We start from the raw sequence: 24515 nt of genomic DNA, 5'->3' as shown, positions 1-24515 counted from the left end.
AGGGGAGCGTGCCAACTTGCTCCTCCTCGTACTACCCCAAGTGGCTCCATAGTCCCGACCCTCTGAGAAAGGCAGGAGGGGTTTCCATTGCCCTACATAGGACGCTCCAATACCAGCCAGTTGATTCCTTTATTGACCCAGGGGGCAGATATATTTTTCTCAAGGTTTAAATAACGGGTACAGTGACCACCTTTGCTAATATCTATCTCCCCAACCAGAACCAAGTTCCTGCGGCGATGAGAGTGCTGACCGCCTTAGCCAAATTCGCGGACGGATCGAGAATAATTCTGGGCGGAGACCTTAACGTGGCAATGGACCCCGAAGTGGACACTTCATCGGGTAAGTCCTCCGTCTCCCGGGCAGCAATCAGGGCACTCAAAAAAAAGCTAGATGCATTACACTTAATAGATCTCTGGAGAACATTACATCCAGACACCCGGGATTACACGTTCCACTCAGCGGCTCACAACTCCTACAGTAGGATCGATTATCTTATGATCTCACACAGCCTCTTAGATAGCTCCCCTTCATGCTCACATGGGGACCTGCTGTGGTCGGACCATGCCCCGGTTTTTGGGGGTCTGGTGGGTTGGGGATCCACACCTAGATGTCAGTCCTGAAGACTCAACGACAATCTCCTAAAAGACCCCCTATGCGTATCAATACTTAGAAAAGAAATTGAAACTTTTAAGGAGACACACCAAGCAGATCAGACCCCGGCACCAATAAAATGGGAAGCCCTCAAGTGTATTCTAAGGGGCGTGCTGATTTCCCAGGGAACCAGGATTAAAAAAGAAAGAGCAGCCACCTTGACAGGGCTACTTGCTACCCTGAGGGCCAAGGAGAACACTAACAAAAGACAGCAAAACGAAACACTGCGGGCGGAAATCTCGCTGGTCCGCCAACAGATCTTAGAGATACTAGACCAGCGCTCCTTGGCTCTCAGGGACAAAATCAGAAAAGGGTCCTTTGAATACGGGGACAAATGTCCAGCGCACCTGGCTAGGACCCTCCATCCCAGGTCCCCTCAAACATATATCCCTAAAATTCAATCCGCCAGAGGCCAAGTAGTACACAACACCAAGGATATACTGGAGGAATTTAAATCCTTCTACGACAGACTCTATAACATCCCGATAGAGACACATACTTCACACCAGACCCTTAAAAATGAGATGGATACTTACCTCTCTGAATATGCACCTAAGAGCCTGTCACCAACAGAGGCTGAGGCCCTGGAGCAGGACTTCTCATCCCCAGAACTGACCAATATAATCCAAAATCTGAAAGTAAATAAGAGCCCGGGCCCAGATGGATATACAGCTAGATTTTATAAATTATTTGCGGAAGAACTTGCCCCAATAGTTTTAGACGCATTTAACGCGGTAGACAAAGGCCACCCGTTCCCCAAGCAGGCTCTGCAGGCCCACATCACAGTTATACTTAAACCGGGTAAGGACCCCTCGGCCTGCGGGAGCTACAGGCCAATCTCGCTGATAAACGTCGATCAAGATGTTTGCTAAATTGATAGCAAACAGACTACAAAACCAAATCCCTAAGATGATTCACTTGGAGCAGGTTGGCTTTGTCCCTGGCAGAGAGGCAAGGGACAACACTATAAAAACAATGTCCCTAATAGCTAGAGCCAAATCGACTAACACCCCCCTATGCCTCCTGTCGATTGATGCAGAGAAGGCTTTCGACAGGGTGAGTTGGACCTTCCTCTCTGCCACACTAGAGAAAATCGGTCTGGGCCCACGGATGCTCCAGTGGAGCATGGCACTTTACCAGGACCCGACCGCGAGAATCAGAGTGAACGGGACGCTGTCCGATACGCTCAGAGTAGGCAACGGGACGAGGCAGGGGTGCCCCCTCTCCCCCTTTCTCTACATTCTTACTATGGAGACCCTAGCGAACGCTATTCGCAGCAATGACTCAATAAAGGGCTACAGGGTTAGCACCTCAGAGCATAAAATGGCATTATTTGCCGATGATCTGCTGCTATACCTGTCTAACCCCCGAATCGGCATGCCTGTGCTCTTAAAGGAATTCGAGAAATTCGGGAGAATTAATAACTACAAAATCAACGCACAGAAATCAGAGGCCCTGAACATAACACTCCCGCAGGCCGAGGTCTCTCATCTGAAGTCGGTACTCCCCTTTCGGTGGGTCGACTCACACTTAAAATATTTAGGAATAAGTATTTCAGCAGAGCCTACGGCAGCCTATAAATTAAATTTTATCCCATTTGTCGAAAGCCTGGAGAGGGATTTGGGCAAATGGAACCCCCTCTACATCTCATGGAATGGGCGAATTAATGCGGTAAAAATGGACGTGCTGCCCAGATTTCTATACATCTGCCAAACCATTCCAATAGGTCTCCCAAGAGTTTTTTTTTTAAAAATTAGATCCCTGATTATTAACTTCGTATGGAAGGGGTGCAAACCACGACTGCGCCACTCCATACTGACGAGGGAAAAAGAAAAGGGAGGCCTGGGCCTACCAGACTTCTCTTTATACCATAAAGCCAACATAGCAAACTGTGCCCTTGATATTATCAAAAGCAGGAGTTCAAGGCTATGGGTGGAAATAGAGCATGCAGGGGAGACGGATGGCCTATACGGAGCCCCCTGGATACCAACCAGGGGGATAAAAAATATTCCCAATATTTCCCCCTTCAGTCTCCAATTGTTTACCACATGGGCGGGCTTTGCGCCTCGCATGGGCTTGGTCACGGTTCCCGGGCCGTTAACACCGCTTACTGCAAACCCCTTATTTGAAACCACCAAAAATAGGACGGGTCTCCTGTCCCTCCCGGCTACACCAACCCCCAGACTAAGAGACGTAATGACAGAGTCAGGATTGAAATCTTTGACAGAGATTCTAGACCAGGCTCCACCACAGCCAGGTTTTTGGCTGCAATATCTACAGTTAAGGGGCTTTGTGAGCTCGCTGATGCCGAAAGGGAATTTGACAGCATCCCTTACGGAGTTCGAACAAATCTGTCTTTCAGGCCTAACCCAGAGGCACATGATCTCTAAGCTATATAAAATGCTGCTGAGCCGGGAGACGGGGGACGAGGCCCTGGGGTACAAGGGGTCCTGGGAGCGGGAGTTGGGGGACAACCTCACAGAGGAGGACTGGGGAAGGATCTGGAATCTGACCCATAAGGTTTCCATGGCAGGGAGAATTCAAGACCTTAATTACAAGATAGTTTCAAGGTGGTACAGGACCCCTGACCAACTGCAGAGGATCTTTCCCCAGGTTTCCTCGGAGTGCTGGAGATGCGGCGGGAGCAGAGGCAACATGATACATATTTGGTGGGAATGTCAGCCAGTAGCCGAGCTCTGGAAAGAAGTGACAACCCTGTACAACCAAGTCAATCACACGGACGTTACGATGACGCCCAAGCTTGCCCTGCTCTCGTTGTTCCCGGGCTCCGTGAGGGAGGCGAAAGTAAGTCTATTAAAACATTTCATAATAGCAATGAGAAGACTCATTCCAAGACTGTGGCGCTCAGCCGCCGCCCCAACCAGGGGCATGTGGGTGGAAGAACTCCATACTCTCATGAGATTGGACGAGCTGGGGGCAGACGAGCCCAAACTATGGGAAGCCTACTACAAGCTATGGCAGCCGTGGGTGGCGTTCAGGGGAACGGATAATCTCCGAAAATGGATAGAGCAAGGCTCTTTAGACCAGTGAGATCGTAAGAAAGACCCCCTGAGCGTAACACACGCGGCCATACCTACTTCCAACTCCACACACCTCTCCTCTCCCCCTCCCCAGGCCCCTTCTTTCCGCCTCCCTCCTTCCCTACCCCACTACCCCCTCCCCCCCCCCCCAATGTGTGTCATAGAGTAAGCAAAACTAATGTCGACGGCAAAGGAAAGGTCCATATCAGAACTACAAGACGGGACGAGACTGGGCACCCAGTCTTGTAACATAGACCAAGACAGAGAGGAGAGAAGGGGATAATACACAACAAGGAGTCAACGCAAACAAGATGCCTTAGAATTACTGGGGGAAGCGCAACGTTAATTCCCCATGATACTCTGTTTTCTGTCTCCTCTTCTCTGCTAATTTTCTGCTCGCATAATAAGTCTCTGAAGCAGACACATCTATAATAGTTTACCAAGTTTATTTCACTGCTTGTCTTGATAAGGTTGAAGTGATATACAAATGTGACCAAGCTGTCGATGTGCAATAAAATTTATTTGAATTCAAATTATCAACATTTTGAGGAACATTTTTGTTTTCCTACACCAAGCCAAGATCGCAAAAGCTCATAGGTATCAGAAAGATAGATACACCAAAAAATGACCGCATTTTAAAAAACACGCATCTTAATGTATTCACTCAGGGAGGGTCATGAGTATTTTGACTCCACAGTTTCTTTTCAGGAAGTTATGCAATTTAGAAGGGAAAAAATAAATTTTCATATTTTTGCAAATATGTCATTTTAAAGACAGGATTTTTTTTATAATGCACATGAAAATGAGGATTTGCACCCCAAAATGGATACCCCTGTGTGTCCTGTATTCAGAAACCTATCCGTTGTGGCCCATATCTGTATGCACAACGAGGCCTAAAATGAAAAGAGCAGCTGGTGTTTGGGGCCCCATTGCACACTTGTAGAGCCCTTGAGCGGCCAAAACGATAGATAACACCCACAAATTACCCCGTTTTGAAAACTAGACCCCTGAACAAATTCATCCAGGGATGTACTGAGTATTTTGACCCCACAGTTTTTGAATGAATCTAAGCAAAGCAGAAGGAAAAAATTAAGTTTTGATTTTTTTTTTTTTGGGTAATTGTGTCATTTTAAAAACAGGTTTTTTTGTACAGCACACCTATAAATGAAGACTTTCAACCCAAAATGGATACCCTTGTTTGTCCTGTGTTCAGAAACCATTCTGGCCCTAAGATCTGCCTGTATGCACAACATCCATTGGATAACGGCGATAATGTGACCTGAGACTGCTCACAGTGGCCCTCGGTCACTGCTCTCGGCTATCTTTAGTATCTTTAAACTTTCTGGACCCTCCTCAGCTTCTGCACTTGTGTCTGCCACCTTGGCGACGGGCGCATGCGCTGAAGCTGGGGAAAGATCTGTGGATAAGGATTCTGACAGGGGACATCGCCTGAGACCTTAGGTAAGTAATTTCACCTCACAGATCGGATCCGTGACAGGAGGCGAAATGTTAACTTTTTTTTCCTTTCATGGGATTGCTGTTATCCAAAGGATAACAGCGATAACGGAGGCTTCCCGCCCCCCCCCCCCCCCCCATGACAGCTCCCGGAAGTCAGCTACCACCGGTAACCGACAGCAGGGAGCTGTCACGTCTACAGCCTGCAGGGCTTTAATACCCAGAGGAAGCATGTTTTTACATGTTTTTAAAGCCCAGCAGAACAGGGCGTAAAAAGTCTATGGGGTGGTCGCTAAGGGGTTGATTCTGACATTGTGTTCTGGGTTTATTTTTTTACAGTGTTAATAATGCAGCATAAATCACATGATATTTTTTTTCTAACGGTTGGCACTGTTAGGACAATACAAAATTTATATATTTTTTTGTTTTTCCACCTTTTCTTGGATTTCTTTTATTTTTGCATTGCTGCATTCAAAGTCCCATAGCTTTTTTTTATTTTTTCATCAACGGAGCTCTGTGAAGGCTTGTTTTTTGCAATGAAGAATACCCATAAAGTGGATTATGACTATTCATAGTGATCACAGGCCATGTCGGACCCAGATGCCATTGTCTGGTTCCAGTTGCCATGGCAACCCATCGGTCCTCTGCCATGTAATCGCCTTCTCTCCATGAGCCCTTTACATGTTGTGATCAAAATTGATTGTGACACTTTCAGTGGGAAGCTGGCTGGTAGTCACAGCTGGCTCCCGTTGTTGATGGCATGGGCTAGCTTGCATCATTCACAGGGCAAAGGTTTACATCCGTTTGATGGAAACCCTCCCAACCAGGGAATAAGCTCACATCCTACGGCAGGAAGGGAGTAATCAGAGACTCAACAAAGACCGCAACCACGAGGGTACATGCGCACAGGCTTTTTTTCAGTCTGATTTTTAAACTTAAAGGGGTTGTCCCGCGGCAGCAAGTGGGTCTATACACTTCTGTATGGCCATATTATTGCACTTAATAATGTACATTTTGCATTAATTATGAGCCATACAGAAGTTATCAGAAGTTATTCACTTACCTGCTCCGTTGCTAGCGTCCTCGTCTCCATGGTGCCGTCTAATTTTCAGTGTCTAATCGCCGGATTAGACGCGCTTGCGCAGTCCGTCTTCTTCTTTTCTGAATGGGGCCGCTCGTGCCGGAGAGCGGCTCCTGGTAGCTCCGCCCCGTCACGTGCCGATTCCAGCCAATCAGGAGGCTGGAATCGGCAATGGACCGCACAGAAGCCCTGCGGTCCACCGAGGGAGAAGATCCCGGCGGCCATCTTCACCAGGTAAGTAAGAAGTCACCGGAGCGCGGGGATTCAGGTAAGCACTGTCCGTTTTTCTTTTTTAACCCCTGCATCGGGTTTGTCTCGCGCCGAACGGGGGGGGCTGTTGAAAAAAAAAAAAAAAAAACCCGTTTCGGCGCGGGACAACCCCTTTAAAATGGGACAGATAGGACCCATTCATTTAAATGGGCGTATGCACATGAATTTTTTTCTACTCGGATGAATAGTCCAAGTAAAAAAAAATGGCAGCATGTCCTATTCTTGTCGAACTTTCGGAAGAAAATAATACATGTCGGCATGTGGTCCCCCGTCCATAAGACTGTAAACAGACAGGATGCCCATGTGTTGGTTGATATGAGTTGTGCCTGAGAATTTTGGACGCAACTTTTAAAATGTCTGTGTGCATCCTTACTCTGAAGGCGCTCGGAAGATCCACAACTGAGATGGAAGTATCTGTCCAAATGACCACTCTAAGCAGTAGTGTGGACTCTACAGAGTGGCCAGAATAACGCCATTTCTTTTATTGTTTATATTTTTTATGGCATTCACCATGGGATATAAATGACCTGATATGAATTCAACGATACGAAAATTATTATTTTCAGGTATTCCACTTTTGCACAAGAAAAAACATTTCTTAAAAAAAATATTTTATTTTGGCTTCTCTATATTTGTTATTTTTCTGTCAATCAAGCTGTGTGAGAGCTTATTTTCTATGTGACAAACTGTAGTCTTTATTGGTATCGTTTTGGAGTGCATACATTTTTTTTTTACTTTGGGAGACGGAATGAGCAAAAACAGCATTTTGTTTAATTTTTTTTTTTTAAATTTATAGCGCTTTCTGTGTGGAATAAAACATGTTTTTTAAATTTATTGTATAGTTGCCAAAGGCGAAAAATACCCATAGGTTATATCTAGAGATGAGCGAACCTACTCGGCCACGCCCCTTTTTCATCTGAGCGCCGCGATTTTCGAGTACTTCCGTACTCGGCCAAAAACATTCGGGGGGCGCCGTGGGTGAGTAGGGGGTTGCAGGGGGGAGAGGGAGAGAAAGAGGGCTCCCCCCTGTTCCCCGCTGCTACCCACGCTCCGCCACGCCTCCCCCCGCCCCCGAATCTTTTCACCCGAGTACGGAAGTACTCGAAAATCGCGGTGCTCGATCGAGTAATTACTCGAAACGAGTACATTCGCTCATCTCTAGTTATATCCCCTAAAATGTAATCTAAATACTTTATTATTCAAAAAGACATAGACAACATCGAATAATATTTAAAACAAGGGGCAAATGGTGGTAGCAAATGAAATGTGACCAGCAGTCATTAGTTAGTATCATGTGTGTAATTGTGCATATACACCCTAAAACATAGGCCTGGATGGCCAACTCCCAAAAGCCTATGTAGAGATTAATAAATCAGCACTACCAAAACCCTATTACAATCTAATCTATAGCCACTCCCTTACTGGAAGCTAGACCTAAAACTGGGAATGTATGCTACCCCCTATCTTCTTGCAATGGTCCAAATAAAATTCAGAATGGACATCTAGTCAATTTGGGAACTGAAGTGGATGTGGGAAATTCCACCCACATCCCCCTAATATCTCGTTTCCCTAAGGATAAATCTTCTACTCTGTCCAATGAATACCAGATTGTGAATTTGTCCTTTCACAGGCTAACTTATGCTGAAGAACAGGTCCTTATTAGAGGCCTAATCTTTGTACCCACACCTGCATTTTCTCATTTTGACTGGGTAAAGGATATTAATCTTTTTTCCAGAAAATCGGCCTTACATAAATATCATAAGATAAGAAAGACTCCCTCCATAGCTCGGGACGATGAGTTTTGTGTAGCTATGCTTGTTGATCTACTCTATGAGAATGAAGTAGGTGTTTGCTGATAAGAAAGCTTCATTTACCAACTTACATCCAAGATCCAAAATTATTCTTCCCCTTTCCTTATATAGTAATATTGACACTATTTTGACAATATTTTCAAAATGGTCACTAATAGAGATGAGCTTGATGCTCGTTCGAGTATTAGGGTGCTCGAGATGCTCGTTACTCGAGACGAGCACCACGTGGTACTCGTCTCGATTAAATGAGCACTGACCATTGAATTCAATGGAGCCGGCAATACAGCCGGCTCCATTGAAAGCAATGGGATGCCGGCGAGCGCGGGATGAATTGTCGGGAAGGGCTTAAATATATAAGCCCTTCCCTGCAATTCATCCAGAAATGTATACTCACCTGGTCCCGGCAGACGGAGTTCAGCGCGGCCGGCAGCAGTCCTCCTGAACTGCTCTGAACAGCTGTGAGTAGTATTCAGCAGCCGGGGATTTAAAATCCACGCCTGCTGAATGAGCTGCCTCTAATTGGTCACAGCCTGACCAATCAGAAGCAGATCTCTCTCACACACCCATTCATGAATTCATGAATGGGTGAGTGACTGCTGCCTCTCATTGGCTCAGCGCAGGGACCAATCTGATTGGTCCCGCTGATCTCTAATAATTATTTTACAATTACGTGGGACTGCTATATATATATATATATATATATATATATATATATATATATATATTCATTCAATGTATATATTAGGTTTATTGTGTAAAAAAGAGTGGGCACAACAAAAGTAGAGGAGCACTTAGGCAGGAGGTATTATTGTATCTTGACGCCACTGGAAGTAGAGCTGGCGTCCAGATACAGGGGGTTTGGCAGGGCGGTGACGCCCCCCTTTTTTGTGATTGGCTACACGGCATTCATGGCTTCCTGGTGCTCACAGGTCCTGCTTCTTGTCCCTGTGTGAGTGTAGGCACTGAACTTCAGCGCTGCTGGGAGGGCACCAGTGTCTACTGTTACAGCGGGGCCAGGAGCAGGAGCTGTCAGCAGTGCTGCCACCAGCTGCAGCTGTAAGCAGAAGGAAAGGCCGGCAGGGAGAGTGACAGCGTCTCCCCTACTAGCAAACGGAGCTGACATCAGTGGCAGGAGCGGGATCTGTCAGCAGTGCGGGCACCGGCAGCAGCTGTAAGGAGGAGGAAGGTCCATCAGGGAGAGTGACAGCGGCGCTCCTACAAACAATCCGAGTTGACAGCGGTGGCAGGAGCTGTCAGCAGTGCAGCGACAAGCAGTAGCTGTAAGCATTACCAAGGGGCGGCAGGGAGACAGTGGACCCGCTACAGGGCAGCAGAGGGGATCAGCCTCAGCGCTTCTGGCACGCCGGCTACAGTCACATCGGGACCAGAAGCAGGACCTGTGAACCTGAACAAAGGGAGAATGCCATGCAGCCAATCAGAAAAAGAGGGTGTCACCACACTGTCAAACCCCCTGTATCTTGACGCCACCTCTCCTTCCGGTGGCGTCAAGATACAATAATACCTAGGCAGGATCCTACTACTCCATGTCAGACATGGGAAGTGTGAGGTTCTGTTCACATTACCATCATTTTTTTCTTTTCTGTTCAAAAATAGGAACAGAAAAATTAAAATGGCGTGCCGGATCCATCATTTGACTTATACCAGCCATGTCTGATGAAACCCAAGGACTAGAATGGGCTCTTTGGGCTTTTGTCATGGCGCCCTTCATTTTACTAGCTTAAAATACCACTGCATGCTGCACTATTTTAGCTCTAACTAGGCTAGATTCCAACATTCTAGAATCTACAAATATTATTTTCCTTTTTCCAAATCCTCAACATTTTGAAGCTATTTGTAGATAAACTCCAGGCCACTCAGCTATCCTTTTAGTCCGAAAATTACTTATGAATCTGACATTAGGCTTCCTTCACACAGTCTTTCTTTCTATAGGAACTTGTAAAAAAAAAAAAAAGAGAATTCATGCTTTTCTGTTTTTTTTACAAGTATTTGTTGCACTTTTCTGTCACACTGATGGGATTGGTGGGGGGGGTATTTTTCATTTTTTTCCTATAGAAAAGTCTATGGGAAACCAACAGAAAAAAAATGCATACCCTGAACATGCTGCAATTTTGAAAAAACTCTATGGACCCAACAAAACAAAATGTCACAGAGAAAAAGCCACACAAAAACGTGCACTTTTTAGGGTATATTAACATGACGGAATTCACAGTGGAAAAATTCCCGCATCTTTTTGACATGGATTGTCGCATGAATCCGCATCTGGACTTTGCCCTGGCAATCCAGTTTACATGCATTTTCGCATCAAAAGTGACATATCATTTCCTTTTAATTTCCACATCGTTTACACCTCAAAATTCCACATGCGGTTTTTGTCCATCGAAACGGCAAAGTCCACACAAAAATATGTACAAAAAGGTGCAAATTCTAGTGGTGAAATTCATATGAAATTTTTCCACCAGTGTCAAAAATACTGTGAAAAGAAATAGTTTTGCTAAAAAAAAACAAAACTATGTGTGATATCAGCCTAAGGGCTCCTTGCATCGAACCTATTTGTGCGCGCAACACGCAGAGAATAGAACCCATTGGTATCAATGGATTCATTCGCATTTCCCTTTTTTACGTTTGATGTTTAATGAGGATGTTTTGTTTTTTAGAATTTATACTTGGAAACATTGTAACCATTTTCTTGCAGTTTATATATACACAATATTTTTTTTTTTGCCTGATACTGCCTATAAATTGATCTGATGTGAATGGTATAAGGATATGTTCTATCGCTTGCAGATTTCTCGAGGGTTTGTTTTCAATGTTCTGCATCTCCTGTATTTCCTAGTGTAAAATCTCACCTCGCTCTGTGGACTACATGGCTATTAAGGAAAAGTCTGCAGAGTATTTGTTTCAGAATCTTGTATAATCCTAATCCATTACAGATCCTTTCAGTGTCTTAAGTATCACGTGGTGGAGCACAGTCATACCGTTTTGTAAATAAAACAATCTGTGCTTCTCCTGTCCGGACACCCAGTTACTGTGTTAAGGAGACGTTGGGCTCGTTAAATATGATTTTTTCCAAGGTCATATTGGATTTATAGCTTCCAGATCCATGGCTGTCATTATGTTGGACTGGATAATGAGGAGAAAAGAGCAGTGTTGTACAAAACAAAAGACAAAGGTATGTTGTTACTATTTGTCTAGTAGAGCATAGAAAATAAAGAATGTATCTATTGTTATCCACTAGCTCTTTTATTGCATTTCCAAATATAATGTTTTATAGATTTAGGTTTCTTATTGAATGCTGATACAAAAATAACCAGTTGAGATTTCAAAGGTGCCCTGGGCCCCAATGTATATTCTGTAACAGGTTCTCCCACCTACCATGTGCCATTTATAATGGTGTCGTCTTATGTAGCACAGGGGCATTGGTTTCCATTAGGAACTGGGGCCCAGGAGTAATTGCTACTTCTTCAACTCCTATAGCTACACATCTGTCAAATATATATTTTTGCCATAGTTGTTTAGTTTACTCCTTTAAAGAATAACTATCTTTTCAGGTGACTTTTCAGAATAAGTTGTGTGCGTACAGAAAGAGTTCTACTATTTCAGGCCATTAAATGACTTATAACCAACATTTTCCATCAATTCTCCTCTCTGCAGGCTTTATTTCAAACATTGTTTTTTCTGATCTGGATGGTAGAGATTAGAGATGAGCGAGCATTGTCCTTAGCGAGTACCTCCCCGCTCGGCAGAAAAGGTTCGTCTGCCGGCGCGGGTGAGAGGTGAGTTGCGGCAGTCAGCAGGGGGGAGCGGGGGGGAGAGAGAGATCTCCCCTCCGTTTCTCCCCGCTCTCCCCCGCCCGCCGCCGGCAGCCGAACCTTTTCTTCCGAGCGGGCAGGTACTCGCTAAGGGCAATGCTCGATCAAGTAATTGCCCCTAGCGAGTATGCTCGCTCATCTCTAGTAGAGATGTCTATATATGCTGCACACAGAGGAATCCGTGATTCTCCTCCATATCTCTATAGCATACACACAGAAATTACAGAATCATGGAAGACATTATACAACAGTATCGCGCAGTGTAAATGTGATTTTTTTTAGTAGTTTGGGACAGTAAATCAATTACTATTAGCTGCAGCCATATCTGTGTGAGTTTCTGCGTCTGTCTCCTCCTTCCTTTTCTCTCCACAGACTTCTTAGGGCAGCATGAGTCATCATCTTCTTTCACTTCCTGTGTTCCATCCTGTTATCTCTGTTACTAGAGAGGGACTTCACTTGACAACAAGCAGTGGAGAACAAATTAGAAGGATGGGAGACCCATAGTGGCCAACACTTTAGAGTGATTTTTCAGCAAAAAAAAAGTCATTTTAGGTAAATAAAGTGATTCTCACAATTGATAGCTCTAACATTGACGATCATATAAGCAGAAGTTTGTTCCAAAAAAATTAGAGACCATTTAAGGCTAATTGAACAGAATTCCATATAGAGCAATTCCCTGATTTACTCTGGTTACCCAAATTTTGGCTGCCCCCCTCTATTATATAAATATCTCTGGCTTGTAAAGAGGGAAACTTTAGTGGTAAGTTGGTGTAGGGACTTATATACTAATTTTCTTAGGCCCAATGTCCACGTGCGGATTTTATTTATAAAATCCACGCATCTTGCTGCCGATAGGGATGCATTAGCATCTGTAGGGCAGCTAAAAGCATGCGGATGTAATTTCTGCCTGGCAGGCGGGTCACATGCACAGGAAGAAATTGCAGCATGCTCCATTTTCCTGTGGGTCTCCCATACGGACGTCTCCCGCGGCTTCCGTTGAAGCCTATGGAAGCCATTCGTATCCGCGGCACAGCGGCAGCTGTTTTCGTGCTGTACTGCGGATATGCGGGAGAGCAGAGGTTTAAAAAAAAAAGTGTGCACGGCGCATACATGTAGCACGCTGCTGGCGTGCCAAGCACAGCCGCCGGGCAGAAGAAAAAGATCCAGCCGCAATGGAGGGGAGACCCGCAGCGTCCTGACAGGTGAGTATAATGACATTTTCCCCCCATGTCCTCGGGCACGCAGGAATTCATTAGCGGAAATTCCTGTGTGCAAGTGGACATTAGGCCTAAAACTACTAGCGAAGGTTCAACAAAGCTGGATCTTTGCACATACTGTACCACGTAAGTAAATGGGTAGCTAGTAAAGATGAGCGAGCATACTCGGAAAAGCACTACTCGCTCGAGTAATTTGCTTTATCCGAGTATCGCTGTGCTCGTCCCTGAAGATTCGGGTGCCGGCACGGAGCGGGGAGCTGCAGGGGAGAGCGGGGAGGAACGGAGGTAAGATCTTTCTCTCCCTCTCTCCCGCCCGCTCCCCCCTGCTCCCCGCTGCGACTCACCTGTCAGCCGCAGCATCACCCGAATCTTCAGGGACGAGCACAGCGATACTCGGATAAAGCACATTACTCGAGCGAGGAGTGCTTTTCCGAGTACGCTCGCTCATCTCTAGTAGCTAGGCAAACACTGCTCCATTGTCAGATATCAATATTCAAATACAAATCTTTGCCATTCTTCAATTATCAATGGAGCAGCAAATCTGTCAGATTTACCCCAAATCTTGAAACAATCAAATCCGTTTCACTCAGAGGTATAAAGAGAGGAAAGGTCCTTCAGCCAGATTATAAGGCACCAGTATAAAACATGTCGCGCAGGAGCCACTTACACACTTGTCAAATATCAGCCTCAGGGTGCGGGCAGACGAGCGTAGGCGTATTTACGTTCGCACGAGCGCAACGTATAATCGCCCGAGCGATCGTTTTTCACCGATCACGACCAGAGCTAGAAAGCGTATTTTCGTTTGTTCCTACTTTGCAAACGGTCTTTTCGGCGATCGAATATGCGTTGGCGCGTTTTTCGGTCGCATATGTTCCGTTTTTTTTCGAATTGCCATTTTTACGCGCCGTAAAATCGCCCATGTGAACGAATACATTCGAAACCAACGCCTCAGATGGTCACGTATATACGTTTGGTCGCAAAAACGCGCCGCTTATGTGCTCGTCTGCCCGCACCCTCAAGTTGCATGTGTAGTTTTACTATTCTTAGTTATCACTATTTACTGTGAAATCTGCAAAATTATATATAAAAACCTTATGTTGTCTAAAATGTAAACATCAGGTTTGGATTACCTCTAATAGCGAAATTAGCGTACGGTGGTCAGATGCAAGCTCAACACAGTGATAGTGATTGCAATGACTTCCAGTGATCGCAGGTGATGTCTTCCCTGATTAGTATCAGTCACTTTTGGTTTTCATCCTCATCCAGTCCTGACCGCTATGACTGCTTCTTCATTAATCTGCAGAATTTGCAACAAAGACATCTTTGGCTCCATTTTTCCTGCACATTCCCACATTATGCACAACCCTCCCATCCTGCTGCCCCCTTTAATAACGCCAACCAGCTGTTATTCCCAATAAGTAAGGTCGCACAGACTGCTCTCCATGCCTCTCCCTAACAGACCACTGCCCATGCCACCATCTCTTTTTTTGCCCCCTCCCTGTCACACAGAATGACCCTCATGTCCACCCTCCGTAGACTGTCCTTCATTCTCTCCCCTACCCTCTATCCCCCCGGGATGGCCTTTTATGGTCCCCCCACCCCACCCCCTTCCTTGCCACCATATTTGTATCCTCTCTTTCTTTCTCCTCCTCTGGAGTAACTCTGCACCAATCCAGTGGCACAGCCACAACCCTAGACCTGCCTGAACATATATTTAAAGGCCCTTACTAGATCCGCCAACAGCTTCTACAGCATGATGATAGAACTTGCTCCCCAGCCCTAGATCAGAGGGCAGAATACTGAGCTGGGGCCGGGGAGGAAGATCTAACTGTCACCATGATGGAGAAGCTGCCAATGCTGCACTGCACTAAGGACATTAATCTGTACAGTAAGCGTTGCAGTGTGACAAGGGGGCCTCGGGGCCCCCCTTGCTTAGGGGTCTGGTCTTGGTTGCGACTACTGCAACACCTATAGTTACACACACTTTTTTTATGTTAGACATATACATGTACAGTTTATAACCATGGTCACACAGCTGAGGAGGGGGTGTTCAGTTATGTAGCATATATCCTCCTCTTGCCCTGTTAAGAACATGAGGTTATTGTATGGATTATTTTACACCAGATCACTTGGCTTCAGCGGTCAACAGTCATCCCAGCGATAATTGCTCCTGTGCTTTCACATAGGAGCAAGGATTGACCAGTGAATGGAGGAGGATTGTGTCAGAGATCGCTATTGCCACCCGCCTCCATTCACAGTTGTTTGATTTTTATGTCTGCTGAAACTGAACAACAAACAAATCATCCTGTATCGTTCAGTCGCTGCTAGCATTTACACTGAATGATTATATGTTATGCAGATTCCTGGGATCCAGCGAGAATCTGAACAATTATCATTCAGTGTAAAAGAGCCGGAAGGACAATACAATCTGAAATGCGTAAACTGCTACTTTTTTTTCAGCTGGGTGTTTCATATCTTTATCTTCTTTGCTGCTATCTATGTGTACTGGAGGATTTTAAAGGGGTTGTCCCGCGCCGAAACGGGTTTTTTTTTTTTCAATAGCCCCCCCCGTTCGGCGCCAGACAAACCCGATGCAGGCATAAAAAAAAACAAACCGTCCAGTACTTACCCGAATCCCCGCGCTCCGGCGACTTCTGACTTACCTTGTGAAGATGGCCGCCGGGATCTTCACCCTCGGTGGACCGCAGGTCTTCTGTGCGGTCCATTGCCGATTCCAGCCTCCTCAAGAAACCTGAATTCTTTTCATATATGCATTTTAAAGCCGCTGATACCTTAAAGGGGTTGTCCCGCGCCGAAACTTTTTTTTTTTTTTTCAATAGCCCCCCCGTTCGGCGCGAGACGAACCCGATGCAGGGGTTTAAAGAAAAAAAACGGATAGTACTTACCCGAATCCCCGCGCTCCGGTGACTTCTTACTTACCTTGCGAAGATGGCCGCCGGGATCTTCACCCACGGTGGACCGCAGGTCTTCTCCCATGGTGCACCGTGGGCTCTGTGCGTTCCATTGCCGATTCCAGCCTCCTGATTGGCTGGAATCGGCACACGTGACGGGGCGGAGCTACGAGGAGCCGCTCTCCGGCACGAGCGGCCCCATTCAGAAGGGAGAAGACCGGACTGCGCAAGCGCGTCTAATCGGGCGATTAGACGCTGAAGATTAGACGGCACCATGGAGACGAGGACGCCAGCAACGGAACAGGTAAGTGAATAACTTCTGTATGGCTCATATTTAATGCACGATGTACATTACAAAGTGCATTAATATGGCCATACAGAAGTGTATACCCCAACTTTGTTTCGCGGGACAACCCCTTTAATCGAACCCTTTATAAAGTGTCTACTTGTACCACGAATGCTGGACTTTATACTTGTTTAATCTACAGACTTGTGGCCAGACTTCATATTTATCTCAACAGCTTTTTGGGGGTTTGACTAAAAACTCAACATTGCCATTTACCATCATTTCCACACTAACTCTAATCTCACCTTTTGTCTGTTTATGGGTTAATGACTATTATTACTACCACTGCTTCTAGTAACAATGACATACTTTTCATTTTCATACCTAGAATGCATAAATATATACTACAATAGTAATTGGAAAATTGCATGCCAAATTGTGCATCATGGGATGTGGCACATCCAATGGCTCAACCACCAGCAATCCCTCCATACGCAAGTCTAGAAAAGGTAAGCTGGAAGGCTTTCTTACCATTTGAATCCGTGTCATTACAGTGAGAGCTGAAAATGGAGACTTGGAACAGTGGTTAAGAGTGATGAACCTGGAGCAGTAAAGCATAGTGAGATTATCTGCTCTATCTAAGAGTAACAGCAATGCTTGTCTCACAATTGTAGGATGGTAGCAGTGCGATACCGTATTTCTCTGAAAATAAGACACTGTCTTATATTAATTTTTATCCCAAAAGATGTGTCTTCTTTTCGAGAAGGGGGGGTGTTAAACTCACCTGGTCCGCGGCGTCCCGATGCCTCGCGATGGTCTCCGGCGGTTCTGCGGCAAACTGCAGTGTCCTCCCCGTCTGCCATCTCATTGAGTGATGTCATTCACTAAGTGGCTGTGATTGGCTGCTGGCGCTCGATTAGCCAATCACAGCTCTTGCTTTGCTGGAGACGGGGTATTCAAAGCCCCGTCACCAGAAAGAAGCTGAGATGGCAAACGGGGAGGACACTGCAGTTTGCCGCAGCGCCGCGGACCAGGTGAGTATTGTTTTCTTATGCAGGTTAGCTAGGTCTTATTTTCAGGGAAGGCCTTATACTTCAAGCCCCCTTCACCCTCCCCCCAAAAAGCCGGGTAGGTCCTATTATCGGGGTAGGTAGTGTGGAAATATTTCTCTGCCTCAGCTCTTGAAGGATTTTCCACTCTTGGAATCTGTCAAGAGTACTTACAATTGCAAGAAAAAGTAAGTGACCCCTTTAGAATTACCTGGATTTCTGCACTGATTACTAATAAAAAGTGGGCTAATTGTTATCCAAATAGTAATAAATATATTTATACATAAACCTATTGGGTTTTTATATGAAAGTCCGTAGTGATACAAAATCACAACACTAGTGAATCTTTAAAGGGGTTGTCCCGCGCCGAAACGGGTTTTTTTTTTTTCACCCCCCCCCCCCGTTCGGCGCGAGACAACCCCGATGCAGGGACGTAAAGAAAGCTTACCGGAGCGCTTACCTTAATCCCCGCGCTCCGGTGACTTCTATACTTACCGGTGAAGATGGCCGCCGGGATCCTCTTCCTCCGTGGACCGCAGCTCTTCTGTGCGGTCCATTGCCGATTCCAGCCTCCTGATTGGCTGGAATCGGCACGTGACGGGGCGGAGCTACACGGAGCCGGCATCCTGCACGAGAGGCTCCATAGAAGAAAGCAGAAGACCCGGACTGCGCAAGCGCGGCTAATTTGGCCATCAGAGGCCGAAAATTAGTCGGCACCATGGAGACGAGGACGCCAGCAACGGAACAGGTAAGTATAAAACTTTTTATAACTTCTGTATGGCTCATAATTAATGCACAATGTACATTACAAAGTGCATTAATATGACCATACAGAAGTGTATAGACCCACTTGCTGCCGCGGGACAACCCCTTTAACCCTTTCCAATCCACTGTCTGACGTCTAAAGACATTATGATTTAAGGCTGTACAGCTCCGATGTTGGAAGATGTCCATCGGGGTTCTCTTACAGTATATTGCCAGCCTCTCTGCTGTCGGAGCCTATCCAATGTGTCACCTCCTGCAGTACTGGCTTTAGCCAGCAGATAGCGCCGTTGTATAATGGCAGAAAAAGAGTACGCCCCCTAGGAAAACCAGTATACACATTGGATTGGAAAGGGTTGCGTCAAAGTCCTCTCCTGAAGTAAGAGAAAGGTTATTGCAGTTTGTAGGGTCTTCTGTGGGTCTTTTGTTGTTACCCTTTGGCTCTTTTTCACTTCTTTTAGGTTTTCCTATGGTGCTTTTGGAGTGATCTTAACAAAACATACACTTCTAAGGACAGTAGTAACAGTCCCTAATTTTTTCATCCGTAGATCATTTTTCTAACCATGGATTGAAATACAGCAATGCTTTAGCAATGCTTGTGCAGCTTTTTATAGCTTGATGTTGCTGAATAACACATCTCATAAGGTCTTTTGAAAGTTGTTGGCATCTACTGTGTTTCCCCGAAAATAAGACAGTGTCTTATATTAATTTTTGTTCAAAAGGGTTTAACTTTTTTACATGTATAGCTGCCTGGACACTATTTAAATTAACTGTTAGCAGGGCTTAATTTTGGAGTAGGGCTTATATTTCAAGCATCCTCAAAAAGGCTGAAAAATCATTTTGCATCCTCAAAAATTCTGGAAAAATCATGCTATGTCTTATTTTCAGGGAAACAGGGTAGGTATGGCTTTTTCTTGAGAACAGATTTTTCGTAACCAGGCTTTGCGTGCCTTTATTTATTGGGCAGAGCACTTGTGAAACCCACCCTACCTATCGCATCTTAATTAAAAAAACGTTTGACCAGTCAGTTCTTGGGGAAGTCATGAGTAATTTTTCTTGCAACTTTATGTAAAAAGACAAATTATGCAAAGCATTTGGTGGGGAGTATTGCATAGAAAGGTGGTATAATTAATTCAGCTTTTAGACATTGGGAGTGTGGGTAGACAACATCTTGTTTATTAGGTAATTTCTGTAATAACTGTGTTATGTGTCTACACAGTTCATTATTATCTAATATTATTGTTCAATGTGACAAAAATGCATTAACAAGGGTTACCACTATGTGATTACTTTATTTAACCCTTTCCAATCCAATTTGTATCCCGGTTTTCCTAGGGGGCTTACTCTTTTTCTGCTGTTATACAACAGCGCTATATGCTGGCTAAAGCCAGTACTGCATGAGGTGACATGTTGGATAGGCTCAAACAGCAGAGAGGCTGGCAATATACAGTAAGAGAACCCCGACGGACGTCTTCAAACATCAGAGCTGTACAGTCTTAAATTATAATGTCTTCAGACGTCAGACAGTGGATTGGAAAGGGTTAATAGACTGATCATAATGAAAGTTCCTATGCTTTATGTATGAACGTGTTGATATTAAGGCTATGTTCACACAGCTATGTATGAACGTGTTGATATTAGGGCTATGTTCACACAGCTAAAAACGCATCGGAACAGATATGCCACACAGAAATCCATGCGTTTACCCAGAGATTTCTGCTGCAGATCTGTAGTACTGCAGCCACTGATCTGCATGCGGATTAGCCTGGTTTTGCAGTATGTTTTTTGGAACAACTGCTGGTTTCATCCTGATTCTATCCTCTATGCTGAAACCAGGATGGAACCTGGATAGCAGCATAGGGAGAATACCGGTATGTAGGACACAGACCTCTTTAGCCTCACATACTTTCTGTCCCTGTCAGTCTTTTATACTGGAAAAGGGCTGAGCATGGAAACCGAGATGGCAACCAATCAGGTCTTGCATTTGGCGTCGTCCAGGTTTCGTCCCTTTGAATTCTCCTGCATGGAGGACGGACTTAAGACAGAACCAGCACTGGTTTCACAAAACATAGTATGAAAAAAAGCCTTATTTTCTTAGCTTCATTCAACTTCTCCCCAATTTGTCTGGAGATTTAAAGGGGGTTTCCAGGCAAATATTACTGATGGCGTACCTTCAGGATAGGTCATCAATAGTTGGTCACCCACTCCCCAGTGATTAGTTAATTGCCTGCCACGCTGTCAGTGCAGCAGGGCCAGGCATTGTCATTGGGTCAGGGCAGGAAGTCTGACATGCGACTTTGCTCCCATTGAAATGAATAGGAGCAAAGCCACCTAATATACTTCCGTCTCCAACCCCGATGTCGGAACCGAAAATACTGGAAGTGTAATAGAAGGCTTCAGCTCCCATTAATTTCAATGAGTGTAAAGCCATCTGTTAGGCTTCATGCTCCGACCCTCATTACAACATCTGCCCCCCTGCACTGGCAGCAGACCTGGCGATCAGCTGATCGGTGGGATATTGAGCTGCAGGTTCCCTGTGATCAACTATTGATGACCTATCCTGAGGATAGACCATCAATAGTATTTGCCCAGTGATAGCCACTGTGCTTACTAGTCTATGTTGCAATGGACCTGTCTATAATTTCAGGACAACAAATATACTCTAAAATCAGCTGTAACAATTCCAGCAAAATTTTTATGTAATCTGAAAATCTAATATTATTACTTGGCATACACAACACCTTATTAACTGCTGCAAGTTATGCGTTATATACTTGATATGGAAGTTAAAGGGCCACTCCGGTGACGTTTTTTTATTCATTATGTAGCTAGCTTCCTAGTATATATAAGTTGGCTATTGTTACCTTGGTTAGCTATTCCTTTCTACCTGTAACTCCTGGCCTCTTTCTCTACAGTTAGTCATGTGATCTCACTTCTGACCAGCTCAGGTTTACTTGGGGTTATGTGTTAACTTTCTAGTCAGTTTCTCAGTCTGTGTGATGCTATTACATAGACCCTACAGCAGAAACTGCCTAGAGAGGGGACAAGGACACTCTGTTATAGATTGGTACTAATATACCTAATGATGAATATCTGCCCCCTTCCTGATTCGAAGGGCATTAAAGGGGTTGTCCCACGCCGAAACGGGTTTTTGGTTTTTTTTCAATAGCCCCCCCGTTCGGCGCGAGACAAACCCGATGCAGGGGTTTAAAAAAAAAAAACGGATAGTACTTACCCGAATCCCCGCGCTCCGGTGACTTCTTACTTACCTTGCGAAGATGGCCGCCGGGATCTTCACCCACGGTGGACCGCAGGTCTTCTCCCATGGTGCACCATGGGCTCTGTGCGTTCCATTGCCGATTCCAGCCTCCTGATTGGCTGGAATCGGCACACGTGACGGGGCGGAGCTACGAGGAGCAGCTCTCCAGCACGAGCGGCCCCATTCAGAAGGGAGAAGACCGGACTGCGCAAGCGCGTCTAATCGGGCGATTAGACGCTGAAATTAGACGGCACCATGGAGACGAGGACGCCAGCAACGGAACAGGTAAGTGAATAACTTCTGTATGGCTCATAATTAATGCACGATGTACATTACAAAGTGCATTAATATGGCCATACAGAAGTGTATACCCCCACTTGCTTTCGCGGGACAACCCCTTTAAGGCCTATGCATGCACGGAAGAATCACACTGAAACCTGCTGTTCAGCTAAATGAAACTTCTTTATTCCAATCAAGCTGTCTTGGGTTTTATAGACAGTGTGCATAGTTACTACGTCACAAAGTACGAATCTGTAGCTGATTGGTTTTGCTTTGAAGGGGTTTCTCCCTCCAGGAGCTAACGTCATCATCTCGAAATTCCTGGATGAGGAATGCGCCATATTCAGTAAAATGTTAGAGACACGGTGGGAGGGGGTGAGGAGAGGGAGTTAGTCAGCACTTTCAGACAGGAAGCTGTGTTAGTAGTGTAGAGGAGAGGCACATATTTGCAATAGGCATTTTACTTAGTTTATTGCAATCCATTACAATCCCCCTTAAAATGACTATTTTATCTGTCCCTGATTCCCGGAGACCTATCCACCTCCCCTGAGAATCCCTTCTCGAATACTTCTGCGGCCCTTTTGACAACCTATGGTTTATCCATTGGCTCCCAGAGTCACCGTCTGAGCATATCAGATGATCAGGTGCTTTCCTAAGGCTGGATCTTGTTGTATCTGGGGGGGAAGAGACTGCGTTGGAGCATAAGGTTTTTCAACGTCTGTGCATCCGGGGTCCAAAAGGGGCATGGTTGGTACTGCACCAGCGATTGTCTTCTCGCCCATTTTCTTTACACATGGTATGACACCGCAGGCTACAATGGCAAGAAATGATTTATACACACAAGACAGCAATGCCTATCTGGGCCAGGATCCTTTGCCACCCGCTCATCCATGAAAAGTACTGGTCCCAAGGGTCAGTTATCCCTGAGTTCCTTTTTAAAGGGGTTGTCCCGCGCCGAAACGGGTTTTTTTTTTTTTCAACCCCCCCCCCGTTCGGCGCGAGACAACCCCGATGCAGGGAGGTAAAGAAAGCTCACCGGAGCGCTTACCTGAATCCCCGCGCTCCGGTGACTTCTCTACTCACCGCTGAAGATGGCCTCTTCCTCCGTGGACCGCAGCTCTTCTGTGCGGTCCACTGCCGATTCCAGCCTCCTGATTGGCTGGAATCGGCACGTGACGGGGCGGAGCTACACGGAGCTACACGGAGCCCCATAGAAGACTGCAGAAGACCCGGACTGCGCAAGCGCGGCTAATTTGGCCATCGGAGGGCGAAAATTAGTCGGCACCATGGAGACGAGGACGCCAGCAACGGAACAGGTAAGTATAAAACTTTTTATAACTTCTGCATGGCTCATAATTAATGCACAATGTACATTACAAAGTGCATTATTATGGCCATGCAGAAGTGTACAGACCCACTTGCTGCCTCGGGACAACCCCTTTAATTCTTCTGATAGGTCAGTCAGCCTCTTAATGGCAACTGTGACTTTACCTGTGGGTCCTGCGTTGTCTGGGATGTAGGTGCAACAGGTCTCCTCTATCATTTTACATACCCCTCCTTTCTCTGCTAAGATCATATCTAAGGTCATTCTATTCTGGAAAGTCATAGAGGAGGTCAGACCTATCTGGTGCGCCAGTCCCTGTAGGGTGTCTTTGGTGTACCTCAAAGGTAGGCTCAGCTTTAGCTATCATTTTGTTCCAAGTCTGTATCTTAGGGTGTAGGGGTTGGCTACAGGTGCAGGAGGGCCAGTATTAGGTGGTACATAGAAGAAGCCATCTGCCCAAAGGACCAGATAGAGGGACGTAGTGGGCTTAGGTCCTTCCTAGTTGTGCATTCTGGCTGGTATACCAAGATGGCTGCCGGAACTGGGTGTAGAAGATGTAGTTCCAGGAGTGCTAAGATGGCTGCCAGGACAGGAAGTGGTCACCGGGGTTGTAGTAGGAGTGCCTTGGAGTACAGGGAGAAGAGGTGATGTCTCAGAGGGATGGGGTCAGGACGCACTACTATTAAAAAAGATGTTGCACCATCTGGGATTCTGGACTCACAGGCCAGACATACCGAGTACGGAAGGTCGCCAGTGTAGGGCGGAGGAGGGGCGTGCTCAAGTCGGATCCTTCGATGTGGAGGCATCTGCCAGTGTTGAGTAGGGTCATGCAACTAATTAAGGATTCCTGTTTTTGTCTTTCTTGTCTAAGGCACTTTGTGGTTTGTAGCCCTAGTCTGTCCCTGTGTTCCACCCCACGGATCCCCAATAGCTACAGTCCTGTCCGCAGTAAAAATTCATGATGCATATGTATATTATGCTCGCATATCCATTACACTGCCACGAAGCATGAGGGCAGGGGGCTAGGTCACAATAATCAAAGGAGAATGTGGCTACATGAGTGTTGGATGAATTGTACCAGAACGTAACTGTACCCTCATATGCCATCAACCAGGGGTTCCAGTTCCCATCCTTTTCTCTTGTGATGGCTACCTGAGAAACGCCCCTCTCCCTGAACAGCCCCAATAGTAGAAGAAAATATAGCATAGTTATGCTTGCTCCTCAGGAGGTGGAACCTTCTTGCACTGGGAGACGTGGATACAGGAAACTCTTTCCGTCTAGTTTCACT

The 24515-nt window shown here is 45.7% G+C and overlaps 1 protein-coding gene across 1 annotated transcript in view; it reads left to right on the top strand.

Moving 5' to 3' along the window:
• The first annotated feature begins 236 nt into the window (after positions 1 to 236).
• PPEF2 (protein phosphatase with EF-hand domain 2) overlaps positions 237 to 24515 on the top strand; it is an 83009-nt gene continuing 58730 nt past the window's right edge. Inside the window, exons 1-7 of the mRNA XM_066574868.1 lie at positions 237 to 339; positions 433 to 584; positions 777 to 1452; positions 3014 to 3698; positions 8234 to 8339; positions 11164 to 11219; positions 11420 to 11499. Coding sequence (XP_066430965.1) covers positions 237 to 339; positions 433 to 584; positions 777 to 1452; positions 3014 to 3698; positions 8234 to 8339; positions 11164 to 11219; positions 11420 to 11499 — 1858 coding nt within the window. The remainder of the gene's footprint in view (positions 340 to 432; positions 585 to 776; positions 1453 to 3013; positions 3699 to 8233; positions 8340 to 11163; positions 11220 to 11419; positions 11500 to 24515) is intronic.

This window comes from Eleutherodactylus coqui, chromosome 7 (genome assembly GCF_035609145.1).
Source record: "Eleutherodactylus coqui strain aEleCoq1 chromosome 7, aEleCoq1.hap1, whole genome shotgun sequence".
In the NCBI taxonomy this organism is placed as follows: Eukaryota; Metazoa; Chordata; class Amphibia; order Anura; family Eleutherodactylidae; genus Eleutherodactylus; species Eleutherodactylus coqui.
This window is presented reverse-complemented; position numbering and strand designations above follow the sequence as displayed.